Source organism: Eublepharis macularius, chromosome 10 (genome assembly GCF_028583425.1).
Source record: "Eublepharis macularius isolate TG4126 chromosome 10, MPM_Emac_v1.0, whole genome shotgun sequence".
In the NCBI taxonomy this organism is placed as follows: Eukaryota; Metazoa; Chordata; class Lepidosauria; order Squamata; family Eublepharidae; genus Eublepharis; species Eublepharis macularius.
The window spans coordinates 2,594,045-2,608,343 of NC_072799.1; the positions used below are offsets into that span (position 1 = coordinate 2,594,045).

Here is a 14,299-nt window from a genome sequence, read left to right on the forward strand (position 1 = left end):
AGAGCTGCAAAAGGAGCCAGCGCAATTCTGCCTGTAGTCCTCTGTGTGCTTGCGCAGGCATCAGCTACTCTGAGCACCACTGCAACAACTTCTGAGCAAACATGCGTCTGAAGGGGCTGTCAGTTGTGATCCCTGTTTTGCCGTGCCCCTAAGAATCTGCACAAACCAGCCCCTTTCACCCCTGCTCCACCTGGTCCTTCATGGCAATGAACTCTCGGCAACTCCACTTCCATTGCCTGGTTGTTGTGCCTGGCCTCTCTCACTGCCTCTGGCTGGCTTGTTGAACTTGTATTATAAAACAGCAGGACTGTTACTCCCGTGCTCTACACACACCACCTGGGGAAGACCCAGGCAATTGCCTGGGGAGCCAGAATGGAGGGGCACCAGCCAGTCCTGTTGCCATCCCATCTACCATTCACAAATGGTAAGCCGCTCTAGAACAACAATTTAAAGGTACCGTTCCATCCACAAAGTCAACAGTCACTGAAAAAAGTCAGTCCAGAGTAAACGAGGTAAGTGAAAAGGATGTTCAGTAAAGCAAATAAGTAGTCCTCCCCCCCCTCTAAACAGCTGAGTGCCAAATCGTGAGAAGCAGAACGTCCACAGAGCCGCCAGACAACCAGGGCCAGCTGTTTTGCCTGTTGTTTCGTCCAGGCCTCCTCAGGGGTGGAAACAGGTCTCACCAAAAAAGTAAACAGTAAATCACACAGTAAAGTGCTCCAATGCAGCTAAGCCAAAATAGGAAATTCAACTGGCGGCTAAACCGTTAGCTGTAGCAAGTGGCAGACTCAGGATGGAGCCCCCCCCCCCGGGCCTAGTGGGTGGCCTGCAGCAAACCTACTCATCCCCCCCCCCGTGGGGGGCAGTGGGGTGGCAGGAGCCTTCTTCCTCTTTCCCACTCCTGTCTCCGTGCTTTAGTCCTGGGCTAGGAGGGCACGTGGTGGTCTCCTGCCTTGTCTCATCTCCCCTGCTATGCAGCAGAAATGCGGCCAGCATGCTCCCTCCCCAGATAGGGTGCAAAAAGCTGACCCTGACACCCAGCTCATGGACAGAAACCACCAAAATGCCACCAAAATGTTTTATCAACAAACTCAAACCTCTTCTCGCGCAATCACTTTTTAAGCCACATAAACCTAAAGCTTCCCAGTTCACTTGATTCATTTAGGATTTGAGTCCAGCGGCACCTTGGAGAGCAACAAGATTATCAGGGTGTAAGGTTTTGAGAGTCACAGCTCCCTTCTTCAGATACTCTGAGAATCTTGTTGGTCTCTAAGGTGCTACTGGCCTCAAAGGCCTGCGAGCCAGTTTGATGCAGTGGTTAAGAGCACGGGACTCTAATATGGAGAGCCGGGGTTGATTCCCCACTCCTCTGCTTGAAGCCAGCTGGGTGACCTTGGGTCAGTCACACCTCTCTGGAGTTCTCTCAGCCCCACCCACCTCACAGGGAGATTGTTGTGAGGATAACAATAACACACTTTGTAAACCGCTCTGAGTGGGTGTTAAGTTGTCCTGAAGGCTGGTATATAAATCGAATGTTTATTAAATGCTGCTGTTCTGCTGCAGACCAACACGGCTACCCATGTTGGTCTGAACGTGGTTCATTTAGTAATGGAAAATCACCTGGGTGTTTTTTTTTTGGTATGCTGTTGTTTCAGTTAATAATAAACCCTGCCAGTGGCCAGAAGCCGTGCAGCAGAGCAGGGTGGCGGCAGTTCTCGGCTGCTGTGGCTAGCTGCTCCTTGAAGCTCACCGGCTACAAGTCAGGAGAGTCAGGGAAAGACGTCTCAGAGATGACCTTCCCCAAGGTCATTTGGGAGTCTCGGCAGTGAAGACTCTGTGTGTGTGGCTGAGGATTTGCCAGTCTAGGAAGCACAGCATCGGTTTCTCCAAGCAGCAGAGACTCTGGTTTCCTCTGTGTGCAGGTAACCGCTAGCAAATCTCCCAAACTGACCCAGGAACACGGAGGTCGGTTGAATCCAACAAATGTGCAAATCTGGGAGTGAATCTGGACAAGCTAGCGTGCTGCTCTTTGGATCAACCCCAACGTGCAACTGGATTTGCATTGTTCGTTTTGATCGGATATCTCTCAGCTGTGGGCAACACATTTGTTTCAGTGCATCAGTGCACACGGTTAAATGCACCGGTCGCACATACATATGAGGACAGCATGGTTCTCAGAAGCAGACCCCCAAAGCCTGTTAAGTATTGCCAAGAAAACAGAAGTTCACCAAGCAAGTCCGTGCCCTGTCGTGATGCCGCAATGCCAAGGGAAACCCCAGCCGGAAGAATCTCCTGCCCCTCACAACCACACCAAATCCTTCTCAGTGTCTGAAGAACCAGATGCCATGGGGCCCTGTTCCTGGCATGACTTGGGCTCTGTAGGCAAAACGCACTCTGTGTGCTTTTCTTAGAGCCAAGCTACAAGTGACGCCTTACACAGGTTGGACACTTGTCAGCTTCCTCAAGTTTTGATGGGAAATGTAGGCGCCCTGGTTTTACAGCTTGGCTCTCCATTACAGCTGCAAGACCAGGATGCCTACATTTCCCATCAAAACTTGAGGGAAGCTGACAAGTGTCCAACCTGTGTCAGGCATCACTTGTAGCTTGGCTCTCAGCCATCGAAAGGCTGCCCGATGCCCAGAGAAACAGCGAGGGCACTGGCCTGAGGCTTTGCTTAGCAAATACAAGGCCATGGGCTGCCGGTTAGCCTTGCCAGTATACACCAGCACCTCCCATCTGGAGACTTGGGCACTCCAGAGAGGACCACAGCGTGGAGTCTCAAAACATCTGGAGGAGTTAGCCATGTTAGTCTGTAGTAGCAAAATCGAAAAGAGTCCGGTAGCACCTTTAACCAACTTTATTGTAGCATAAGCTTTCGAGAACCACAGCTCTCTTTGTCAGTTGCATCTGACGAAGAGAACTGTGGTTCTCGAAAGCTTATGCTACAGTAAAGTTGGTTAAAGGTGCTACCGGACTCTTTTCCATCAAAGTATCCGGTGATTTTTAAAAAGGATATTAATTGATCACCAGAGTAGAATTTTGGAATGTGTTTGTCATACCTGCCTTGTAGCTCGTGTCTCCCCCAGAAATTCTGAGAAGGAAAGAAATGGCTGCGGAAAAGGGCGTGTGGGGGCACTTCAGGATGGGGGAGGCAGCGGGACCTGTGAGAAACGGCCAGCGGCCCTCTTCTGGCTCTTTGCCCAAGGCGTTGGCTCCGAGTCCCGACACTGGAAAGACAGTCCAGCAAAGCACGCTGAAGCCTGGCACTTAGGCTAAAGCTTGGACCCAGTAAACTGCCATGCCAACGATAGTTTTGCTTGCCTGCCTATCTCTGCAAGGTGCCACATTTGGGGGGGGGGGAGGCACTGCCTCTTCTGCGCACTCCACCGCTGGCTCCTTCTCCCACCATTACCCCCAGCTCCGAAAGCCCACCGAGCTCGAGCAGTTAGGGGAAGAGCAGGGCTGGAGGATCCCTCACCATACCTTTGTCGTATTACGCTGCTTTTCTCCCTGTCAGAGACCCCAAGAGGCTTGCAAACACACCTAATTTAAATAAACAAGAACCGATTGTGCAAAATGCAAACGAGCAAACATCGCCGCTCCCCTAACCACATCCCGGGCAGGTTCTGAATCCTGTGGCGAGCTCACTCAATGGCTGTAGGCTGTGAGCCACTGGCTGAGGCCTTTGGCTCTTGCCTGTTGGCCCCTGCTGACAAGGCTTGCATGTCTGGCAATGCCCAGGCTTTTAATACCTCCGGGTTTGGAAAAGGGTTGGCAAGACATCTGGGTCTGGCAACCGGCACACAACACAGGCAGAAGCTGCTTTCTCTGCTGGCACTCCTACATTTTGGTGCTAACCCAGAAACCTAAGAAGAAGTTCCTACCGAAAAAGGACCAAGGTGTGCCACGCTGAGCAAAAGCCAGACTGGGCAGGGGTGGAGAGGCTGCAGGGACTGCCGACGCTGTCTCAGCATCCCCTTGGCCCACTTTGGCCCACGGTGTCCAGCTGTCGAGTTGTAAGGAGTTAGTGACCAAAGCCGAGACCGAATGCAGTCGGGACAAAGGCAGAGAGCTTTAGCATTGACTAGAAGCCCGCTCTTCTGAATCAAAGTTGCTTCTTTGACACATTCAAAGCCTGCCTTTCTGCCTCAATGGCACTCAAGACAGAGAAAGTTTGGACACACGAGAAAACCTGATTCTCCTGTTAAAAAAGAAATCCCGTGCGAAAGGACTTTGAGACCAGGGGAGCTGATGTGAGGATATGTGCGGACTCCTTGACAAGAGAGCAAAGCGACTCACGGACACCCCAGAATACTCACTTAGCCTCGGGTGAGTGAGATAGTTCCTGGTGACGGCGTGGATGTGCTGTGCCCCAGCAAGAGTCCCTGGGAGACCTCCACCCCTCACCTCCACTTTGGTAGCCATGTCCTTTCAAGAGCCTGGGGAGGAGGGAAGAAAGCAAGAGCCCAGTTCCCTTGGGAGTTTTATACCAGATCCCCAAGAGTGATCCCAGCAGCAGGCTCCGCCCTGCCTGGCCTGTGTTTTTCCTGCACACAGAAGAATGTGTTGGCTGTAAACTGCCAGGCGGCTGCAGGTTTCAGCTGCAAATGTGGCAAGATCTCACCTAATCTGGCCTCTTTCTAACCCCAGGAATTTGCTCCTGCCTTCCGTTCAGCTGCAGTAAGATTCTCGCTGCTGCTCTTTTCCCCTGAAGGAAAGTAGATATGAGAAAAAGAGCACGGCGGGGGCTGTCTTTAAAAAGGGCGCTCTAGCCAGAAGGAAGGGAAAAATAGACACAGACACACACACATGAAACTGCCTTCTCTTGATCCAGTCCTATCGTCCATTAAGGTCAGTCTTAGAAAAGTCTGCAGTAGAACAGCAGGATTTGAGTCCAGGGGCACCCGCCTAGAGACCGACAAGATTTTCAGGGTGTGAGCTTCCGAGAGTCAAAAGGTATCTGAAGAAGGGAGCTCTGACTCTCAAAAACTTGTTGGCCTCTAAGGCGCCACTGGACTGAGATCCTAAGGGCAGTCATGTACTCGACCAGCAATGGCTCTCCAAGGTGTCAGGCAGAGGTCCTTCACCCCACCTACTACCTGATTCTAAAAGATGGCAGGGCTTGAAATGGTGACCTCCAGCATCTCAAGTAGGTGCTTTACCACTAAGCCACAGTCTCTCCTGATGGGCAGACCATAGACTCATAGACAGGGCTTTTTTTCTGGGAAAAGAGGTGGTGGGACTCAGTGGGTTGCCCTCGGAGAAAATGGTCACAGATCGCGCTCAGCGGCGCGGAGGGCAATCTCAACTCCCCTCTGTCTGGAGATCAGGGGGCGGGGCCACCGGCCATGTGACCATTTTCAAGAGCTTCCAGAACTCCGTTCCCCTGCGTTCCCCCTGAAAAAAAGCCCTGCTCATAGAGCTTGTGGGGCATCCCCAAAGGCCATCTAGTCCAGCCCCCTGCACAATGCTGGAAATTCCCACTGTAAGAGGTCCAAATGGATTTTCCCCCAATCAGTTGCCATCATCACCAAAGATTTAGGTGGCTCCAGAAATGCTTCAACACACACACAATCTTTTCCAAAGGCTATTAGCCACAATAGCCAGATATAGCCTATATGTTCAGAGGCAATACACTTCTGAATGCTGGTTGCTGGGGGAGGCTGTTGTTTCCATGATGTGCTTGGAAGCTTCCTGAAAGCTGGCCACTGTGGGAAACGGATTGCTGGACCTTAATCTGATTCAGCAGGACCTGTCTCCCGTTCTTAAAGCAGTTCCTCTACTCACCGGCCACCCAAATGGTGGGATCTGGCAGCCATTCCGGGGCAAACAGCACTATCTTCTTTCTCCCACATTTTCATGGAGAAAATGGCTGCTTTGGAGGGGGGACTCTTTTTTGCATTATGCCCTGCTGAGGTTCCTCAGTTCCCCAAACCCCAACCTCCTCAGGCTGTGCCCCCAAATCTCCAGGAATTTCCCAATCTGGAGTTGGCAACTCTAGCTCAGGGTGGAGTACATGCAGGGCCGGCGTGCCCATTGAGGCCAGGTAGGTGGTGGCCTCAGGTGCGGGGTGTCGGAGGGAGCGCCGGAGGAGGCGTGGGGGGCGGGAGCGCGCACCGCAGAGCTGCAGCCTCCTGTCTCTCCTGCCCCACGCCGCCACTGCCGCCAGCACACGCCCCTGGCTGGGCGCAGCAACCGTGGGCAGGCGTCTGCGGCGGCACAGGCAACCAAGCGGGAGAGCTCGGAGGCCACCCGTGCACCGTCCCAGCCGCCCACCGCAGCAATCGGGCTGGAGGCATGCACGTGCCCGTGATGATGTCACACATGGCGACATCATGCAGGCCGGTGCATGCGCGCATGGGGGCGCCCGGCCAGCCGGCTGCAAGCGCCGAAACCCCTGGCGCCGCCCCTGAGTACGTGGTTCCCTCCTCTATCTTATGACAGCCCTGTGAAGTAAGGTTAGCTCAGAGCGACTGCTCCAAGGTCACCCAGTGAGTTCCATGTTTGAGGGGGGATTTGAACTCGGGTCTTTCCATTTCTAGTCTGGCTCACTAATAACTCAATCTTCTTCTGATTCTTCAGAAGAAGATTGAGACTCAGAAGAGAAGCTGTGAGGGAGCTAGAAAAGATCCTTAAAGATGTTTCTGTGGGAACCAAGATCAAGATAATCCAAACTGTGGTATTCCCTGTTACTATATATGGATGTGCAAGTTGGATGGTGAAGAAAGCGGACAGGAAGAAAATTGGTTCATTTGAAATGTGGTGCTGGAGGAGAGTTTTGTGGATACCATGGACAGCCAAAAAGACCAGTAAGTGGGTACTAGACCAAATCAAGCCTAGATTCTCCCTAGAAGCTAAAATGGCAAAACTGAGGCTGTCGTACTTTGGTCACATCATGAGAAGACAGGATTCTCTGGAAAAGTCAATAATGCTAGGAAAAGTGGAAGGCAGCAGGAAAAGAGGAAGGCCTAAAACGAGGAGGCTTGACTCCATAAAAGAAGCCACATCCTCCAGTTTGCAGGATCTGAGCAAGTCTGTTAATGATAGGACGTTTCGGAGGTCTTTCATGCATAGGTTCGCCAGAGGTCAGAGACAACTCGATGGCACGTAACATACAGAGACACTAACAACTGCATCACAGCAGCTGTCTGAGTGAAGACTACATCTTCAGAGCTAATTTCAGGGGCACTTTGTGATGTCATCATTCAGGGCGGGCATGCCGCCAGCAGAGCAGCGGCAGCGCAGGCAGCTGGGAGGCCGCCCGTGCCACTCGGCTGCCCCGCTGAGGGGGCGGCCAGCTTGCCACGCGCTCCCTGTCCTGTGGGGCAGGCGAATGGCATGGGTGGCCACTCAGCCGCCTGCACTGCCACCAGTGCGCTCCAGGCGGCTGGCAGCTGTGCCCGGCACCTCCTCTTTGGTGGCGCTGGGGGCAGACCACCCCCCTGCCCCCCCGTTGATCCGGCCCTAACTGAAGTGTCCATGTTGCAGCAGAAATAAACAGCTGTCTAGGGATACAGGCTTTTATTCTACTGGAAGTTTTCATAGATGCGAGCCCACTTCATCAGATGCAGTAAGTGGAAGCTCTTTGAGCAGGCCTTTTAGGTAGCAGGCACGGGGAAAAAAATAAACAGCAGGGCCAAGAGACCAAGAAATGCAGGAAGTAGAAGGTGTAATTAATCACGTCGAATTCAAAATTAACAAAAGAATTACAGAGACCTGCACTAATTTTGCTAAACTAATTACTGCCGATATTGAGTGACCAGTTACTTGGCAACCCCCTCCTAATATCCGTAGTAATGCTACCAAATCTGGTCAAACAGCCACTCTTTGTGTTTAAGCTTCGTTTCTTATGCCATACCTAACATGTGGTGAGAGGACCGGTTCTCACCGCATGTTCCCCGGAGGCCGCTTCGTTCAGCAGATAAACACCTACTGGTGGTCCTCGGCCCCAGGGAGGTTCGCCTCGTCTCAATCAGGGCCAGGGCTTTCTCGGCCCTGGCCCCAACCTGGTGGAACTCTCTGTCTGTGTCAACGCGGGCCCATTCGGAATGGTTATCCTTCCGTCGGGCCTGCAAGACAGAGATGTTCCGCCAGGCATTTGGTGGTTGAGGCAGGCAGACCACCTAAGACATCATGTCAACCTCCTGCCATGGGGGGGGGGCAGTATATGCCCCCCTCAGGCTCTGTAAATATTCATGACTGGCCACTCACCCCACAGGTTATTTAGTTTGAGGGGGTAGGGCAAATTGTGCGTGGCTTTTTTATAATTTATATGTTTTAATGTTTATATTGCTGCTAAAATTTATTCTATTTATTGTATATTTTAAAATGTTGCAGGCAGAGCGGACTAGAAATCAAATCAATCAATTAATTAATTAAATAAATAAATAAATACATAAACCCAGAAGATTGGTTATAACAGCAATTGAAATCGACAGCAGCCCATACATGGGCTTTCTCTGTGGTGGCCCCCCCTGCCTGAGGTTGTCAGGATACCCCCCCCCCCCGGCTTTCCGCAAACAATGCAAAACCAAATTATTCGAAGAGGCTTTTTACTCAGATAGGAGGGCTGTATAGTAGGGAGGGGTTCTCAGATGCTCCGCTAATGATAGACCTCACCGCTATGTTGTGTTGGATTCCTGCTAATTCCCGGCTTTGTAAATTTTTATCAATTTACCCTATGGCATTGTGTATGGAAATGTTCCTGATATTGACTGTACTAATCTCACACTGTGTAATCCGTCTTGAGTCTCAATGAGAAAGGCGAACTATAAATGACATAAATAAAATAAATAATAAATAAATAAAAATAAATTATCCAGTATATTAAAAAGGGCTTCCCTCTTCCTCAAGCACCCTGGGAAATGCTCTTCCGGTGTGGCTGGTGATCTCTGAAAGAGAAGTGGCAGAGGCTCAAGAAAACTTCAGTTCCCAGGATTCTTTAGGAACAGCCAAGTGGTATGAAAATAAGAAGTGTATTGTATTGGGAGTCGGTTTCGTTTTCTCAGCCATGCCGGACGCTCCTCTCGGCTGGTCCGGGAGGAAACGACCGGGCACCCTGACCGGGCGGCTGATCTGCAAGGATTAGCCCCCAGGACTCCCAGGGAGGGAGCCAGGGTCCGGGACGCGGCGGGAAGAACTCCCCGAAATCAATGCGGGGAGGGAATTGCCCGTTTGTCCCTATGGAGGCCGGCAGATGTGCGCGGCGCCTCGAGTGCCGCCGGGCAACGAGAAACGGCAAGTAAAAGAAACAGGCGGAAGCCTGTAAACAAGCGAATCCCTTCTGTTCTACAAGCGTTTGTGAAGGAGAGGTTGATCTGAAGAAGACTCGCTCTTCCCCTTCGTGGAGTTCCAGAATTTTGTTGGCGCCCCCCCCCCCAAAAATGGCAGCAAAGAAGCAAAGTCCCGCTCTCGGTAAGTCAATCTCGGCCACCTTGCAGAAAGGGGAGTCGCTCGAAGAATTGGTGCGCAGGGCGGTGGTGGAAGCTATAAAACCCTTTGTTGACAAGCTGAACGAAACTGATCAAAGGGTGGGCTTAATTGAAAGCGAGGTGAAAACCATTAAGGTAGCAGCGGGGGGGGGCAGAAAAGTCTGCTCTGGAAAGTGCGTCACTTGTGAAGGCTACAAAAAAGGAGTTGAAGTTGGTGGAGAACCAACTGATCGGGCTACAAGTGGAACGAACGCAGACAATTTTGCGTCTCCAAAACGTGAAAGAGGAGGAAAATGAGGATCTGTGGGATTTGGTCTCGGAACTACTGGCGACACCCGCGAGGACGACTAAAGAAGAGGTTAAAAGCGACATTTTGGAGGTCCGTCGGGCTTCTTCAAAATATGCAACAAAGCGACAGTTGCCTCGTGAGATCATTATTGACTTTTCAACTAAAAAGATTCGGGACACCATCCTATATAACTCATACAATGCGGATTTGGACTTTATGGGTTTGAAAGTCAAGATTTTGAAGGACGTTCCATTTCTAGTCCGGAAACGGCGTTTTAAATATAAAAAGTTTGCAGCTCTTCTGAGGGACCATGGAATAAAGTACAAATGGTTATTCCCGGAAGGAATATGGTTCAGATATAAAGATCAGGCCTATAAGATATTATCAGAAGATCAACTAAAGGATTTTGAGAATAAAAACCCAGAATTCTGCTGCACCAAGAACGAAGAAAAGGAGGAGCCGGAGGGGGGGGGGGGAGAGGAGAGCATTGCAACAGCAGTTGCACAGAGAGAATTGCGTCCGGGACCCAGAAGGGGGAGGAAAGTTTAATCAGAATTTGAAATGTTTATTCTCTGTATGATTAACCACTCCATCATTATTCTATGGAGCTATTTTTGTATTATGACAGTATGAAGGGAAACATTGAAGTGTAGTGTTTAGTGTTTGTAGTTCATTCCCCCCCCTTTTTCTTTTTCCACTCCCCTTTGTCCCTTCCCTCTTCCCTTTCCTTGTGATAGTCTGGTGTAGTGTTTTGTAGTTATGAAAAATAAAAAAATTTATAAAAAAAAAAAAAAAAAAAAAAAGTGTATTGTATTGTTATGTGAAGCTCCCAGGGGTTGCAACGTGCAAGTATGGGGAGAGGAGGAATCTCAGTGGGCTACAAGACCGTACAGGCCACCCTCCTTGGCAGCCCTTTCCCCAAGGGGAGTGATTTCTGTAGTGTGGAGATTAATTGTAATCCTGGGAGGTCTCTGAGCCACACCTGGTGGTTGGCAACCCACATTTTTATGCTCCACAGCTTTGCTCCGTCCTCTTTTTGCAACGCCTGGAATGGGAAACAGTTTGCCCAATAATAGCTGGGTCCTCAAGCTATGGGGATGGTATTTTGCATCCAAAACACAAGCTGCTTATACCTGAAACAGCCCAAGTTTATTATCCGAAAACAAAGACAGGCGAGGCCTTTTATTAGGGCCAACCAAAAGAAGGCAGAGCTTGAGCAAGCTTTGGAGTTCTCTAAGCTTCTTCGTGTAACAAAAAGAGAGTTTGGGCCCAGTTGTAAGGCCACATGTCTGCCTCTGGTGTCTGGTTGTTGTTGTTATTATGTCATTTATACTACCTTTCTCCCCAACGGGGACCCGAAATGGCTTACATCATTCTCTTTGGGCCAAGCTACACATGACGAATGACACTTGAACAGCAAGTGTATTTCTCCCTGTTCACTTGCCCTGCACTCAATCCACTTGCCGTTCAAGTGTCATTTGTCATGTGTAGCTTGGCCCTCAGTCTCCATTTTATCCTCACAACAACGCTGTGAAGTCGGTGAGGCCAGTGGCCAGAAGCCGTGCAGCAGAGCAGGGTGGCGGCAGTTCTCGGCTGCTGTGGCTAGCTGCTCCTTGAAGCTCACCGGCTACAAGTCAGGAGAGTCAGAGAAAGACGTCTCAGAGATGACCTTCTCCAAGGTCATTTGGGAGTCTCCGCAGTGAAGACTCTGTGTGTGTGGCTGAGGATTTGCCAGTCTAGGAAGCACAGCATCGGTTTCTCCAAGCAGCAGAGACTCTGGTTTCCTCTGTGTGCAGGTAACTGCTAGAAAATCTCCCAAACTGACCCAGGAACATGGAGGTCGGTTGAATCCAACAAATGTACAAATCTGGGAGTGAATCTGGACAAGCTAGCGTGCTGTTCTTTGGATAAACCCCAACGTGCAACTGGATTTGCGTTGTTCGTTTTGATCGGATATCTCTCAGCTGTGGGCAACACATTTGTTTCAGTGCATCAGTGCACACGGTTAAATGCACTGGTCGCACATACATATGAGGACAGCATGGTTCTCAGAAGCAGACCCCCAAAGCCTGTTAAGTATTGCCAAGAAAACAGAAGTTCACCAAGCAAGTCCGTGCCCTGTCGTGATGCCACAATGCCAAGGGAAACCCCAGCCGGAAGAATCTCCTGTCCCTCACAACCACACCAAATCCTTCTCAGTGTCCGAAGAACCAGATGCCATGGGGCCCTGTTCCTGGCATGACTTTGGCTCTGTAGGCAAAACGCACTCTGCGTGAGAGTACGTGACTGGCCCAAGGTCACCCAGTGAACAAGTGGTGATTCATTCTTGAGTCTCCCAGATTTCAGTCCAGCACTCTAACTGCTACACCACACTGTCTCTCCCATTACTTTGAGTAACGAGTCAGTCCCAATGAGCACAGTCTCTTTCCAGATTATCTTCCTGTATTTCAAGGGGCCTGATTATGGCTGGTTGAATATGGAACTTCCAAGGAGTCAGAGACTGCAGGTAGCTCTACGGAGGGCTTGATTATTTCAAAGGGGGAGCCTCCATTTACTGTAGCAAAAGGAACCAGAAGTCTGGCCGCAACTTAAAAGCAAAAAACATTTTATTCCACCATGAACTTTTGCGAGCCAAGCTCACTTCTCCAGGGGCTACAAAGAAGAAAAGGGGAAGCAGCTTTCTTTCTTCTCTCTCTGCCCCTGCCCTCTCCAGCCTGAAGAACCGGAAATCTCACACAATATTTGGACATATTTTGATTGGCCCTAACAAAAGGTGTTACGTGGCTTTTGCAGGCACGTTGGAGTGTCAGACTAGGATCTGGGAGACCCAGGTTCGAGTCCCGACTCTGCCGTGGAAGTTCACTAGGTAATCTTGGTGCGGTCACACACTCTCAGCCTAACCTATCTCACAGGGGTTGATGCTGAGAGGATAAAACAGTGGAAGGAAAACAATACGGTCAGGTGTTTTTTATTTATTGATTTACATTATTTGCAGCCTGCCTTTTTCACTGAGACTCAGGGAGGATTGCACAGCATAAAACAATGTCACCCAGTAGCACAAAAGAATGTGATATCTAATAAACTGTGCAATAGAAAAAATTAGCAACAGTGCAAAAATTGTCAGCTATGCTCAAGCAGAAATAATATCAAAAATACCTTTCAGGTGGGCAGCTGTGTTGGTCTATAGTAGAAGAGCAAGGTTTGAGTCCAGCGGCACCTTAAAGACCAACTAGATTTCCAGGGTAGGAGCTTTCGAGAGTCAAAGCTCCCTTGGCCAGATACTTTGTCTTGACTCTTGAATGTTTATACCCTGGAAATCTTGTTGGTCTTTAAGGGGCTTCTGGACTAGGATCTTCTAGCGCAGGCCAGCATGGCTACCCACCTGAAACTACACGTGAAGTGAGGCTGGAGACTTGAAAGCTATTTGAAGGACAGCTACGTGTTCTGGCTATCCATACAAATTTCATTTTTGCTTCCAGTCCAACATACTTTGCAGGTGTTTGCCTCGTTCCCAAAACTAGCCAAACCTGTTTGACCAGAGCAGTGGGACAAAAGGAAAGTGTGTATTCTCTATGGGAAGTGATGCCTTTCTCAAGCCACTGTCTTGATTTCAGAACACACCCAGTGATCCCTAGCGGGCTGCTGCACATTGGGTGAAAAGCTTGGGTCAGCCCATAATGTCTTCATCGAGGAACTATGCTCCAGGGCTGCCTTGAACCCAGTTTGCTGTGTGGCCTCAAATCAAAACCTGGATCTTCTTCAAAATAGTAAAGAGTTCAGTAGTACCTTTAAGACGAACCAACTTTATTGTAGCTTAAGCTTTCAAGAACCACAGCTCTCTTCGTCAGATGCATCTGTAGCATAAGCTTTCAAGAACCACAGCTCTCTTCGTCAGATGCATCTGATGAAGAGCTGTGGTTCTCAAAAGCTTATGCTATAATAAAGTTGGTTCGTCTTAAAGGTGCTACTGGACTCTTTACTATTTTGCTACTACAGACTAACTTGGCTAACTGCTCTGGATCTGGACCTTCTTCAGAATCCTGTTGCATTTTTCATCTTTGGGAACAAACACCAACATGGGGGCTAAATGCAGGGGCCACCTGAGGACAATACTCCCTGGATCAGAGACATTTGCAGTGGTGACGGAGTGCCCCTGCAGGGCATGATGGGGTAGAGAACCACAGGTCTCTTCATCAGATGCATCGTCAGCTTTTGAGAACCACAGGTCTCTCATCAGCTTTTGGAGGAGAAATGGTGAGAATGTGGGTGGGGAAGTCCAAAAATCTGCATGTTCCCGTCCACACAGTGACTTGACCTGCTTCGAGTATGATCTTTCCACAAAGGTTTGGAATAAAGCTCGAGGAAGTCTGGGAAAACCCCCAAAGGTGAACAATGTCGTGTGTGTAAGCTTAAAAGAAAATTTTGCACGTGCAGTTTGGGAGGCAAGGCAGAGCTAAACTCCTGCACGGAAGCAGCCGTGATCTCAGCTGTGGTAGTGGCCGTGGTGAATAAGTTAGCTGCCTGATCCTGTCCCCTCTCCGTACCAGATGCATCTTAAGCAAGAATCTCCTCTTGTACA

The 14,299-nt window shown here is 49.9% G+C and overlaps 1 protein-coding gene across 1 annotated transcript in view; it reads right to left on the minus strand.

Annotated features, from left to right (window-relative positions):
- The window catches only part of ATP6V1B1 (ATPase H+ transporting V1 subunit B1), a 68,794-nt gene extending 64,348 nt beyond the window's left edge, over positions 1-4,446 (minus strand). Inside the window, exon 1 of the mRNA XM_054989978.1 lies at positions 4,320-4,446. Within this exon, the coding sequence (XP_054845953.1) occupies positions 4,320-4,425 (106 nt within the window). The 5' untranslated portion in view covers positions 4,426-4,446. The remainder of the gene's footprint in view (positions 1-4,319) is intronic.
- Positions 4,447-14,299: the final 9,853 nt, after the last annotated feature.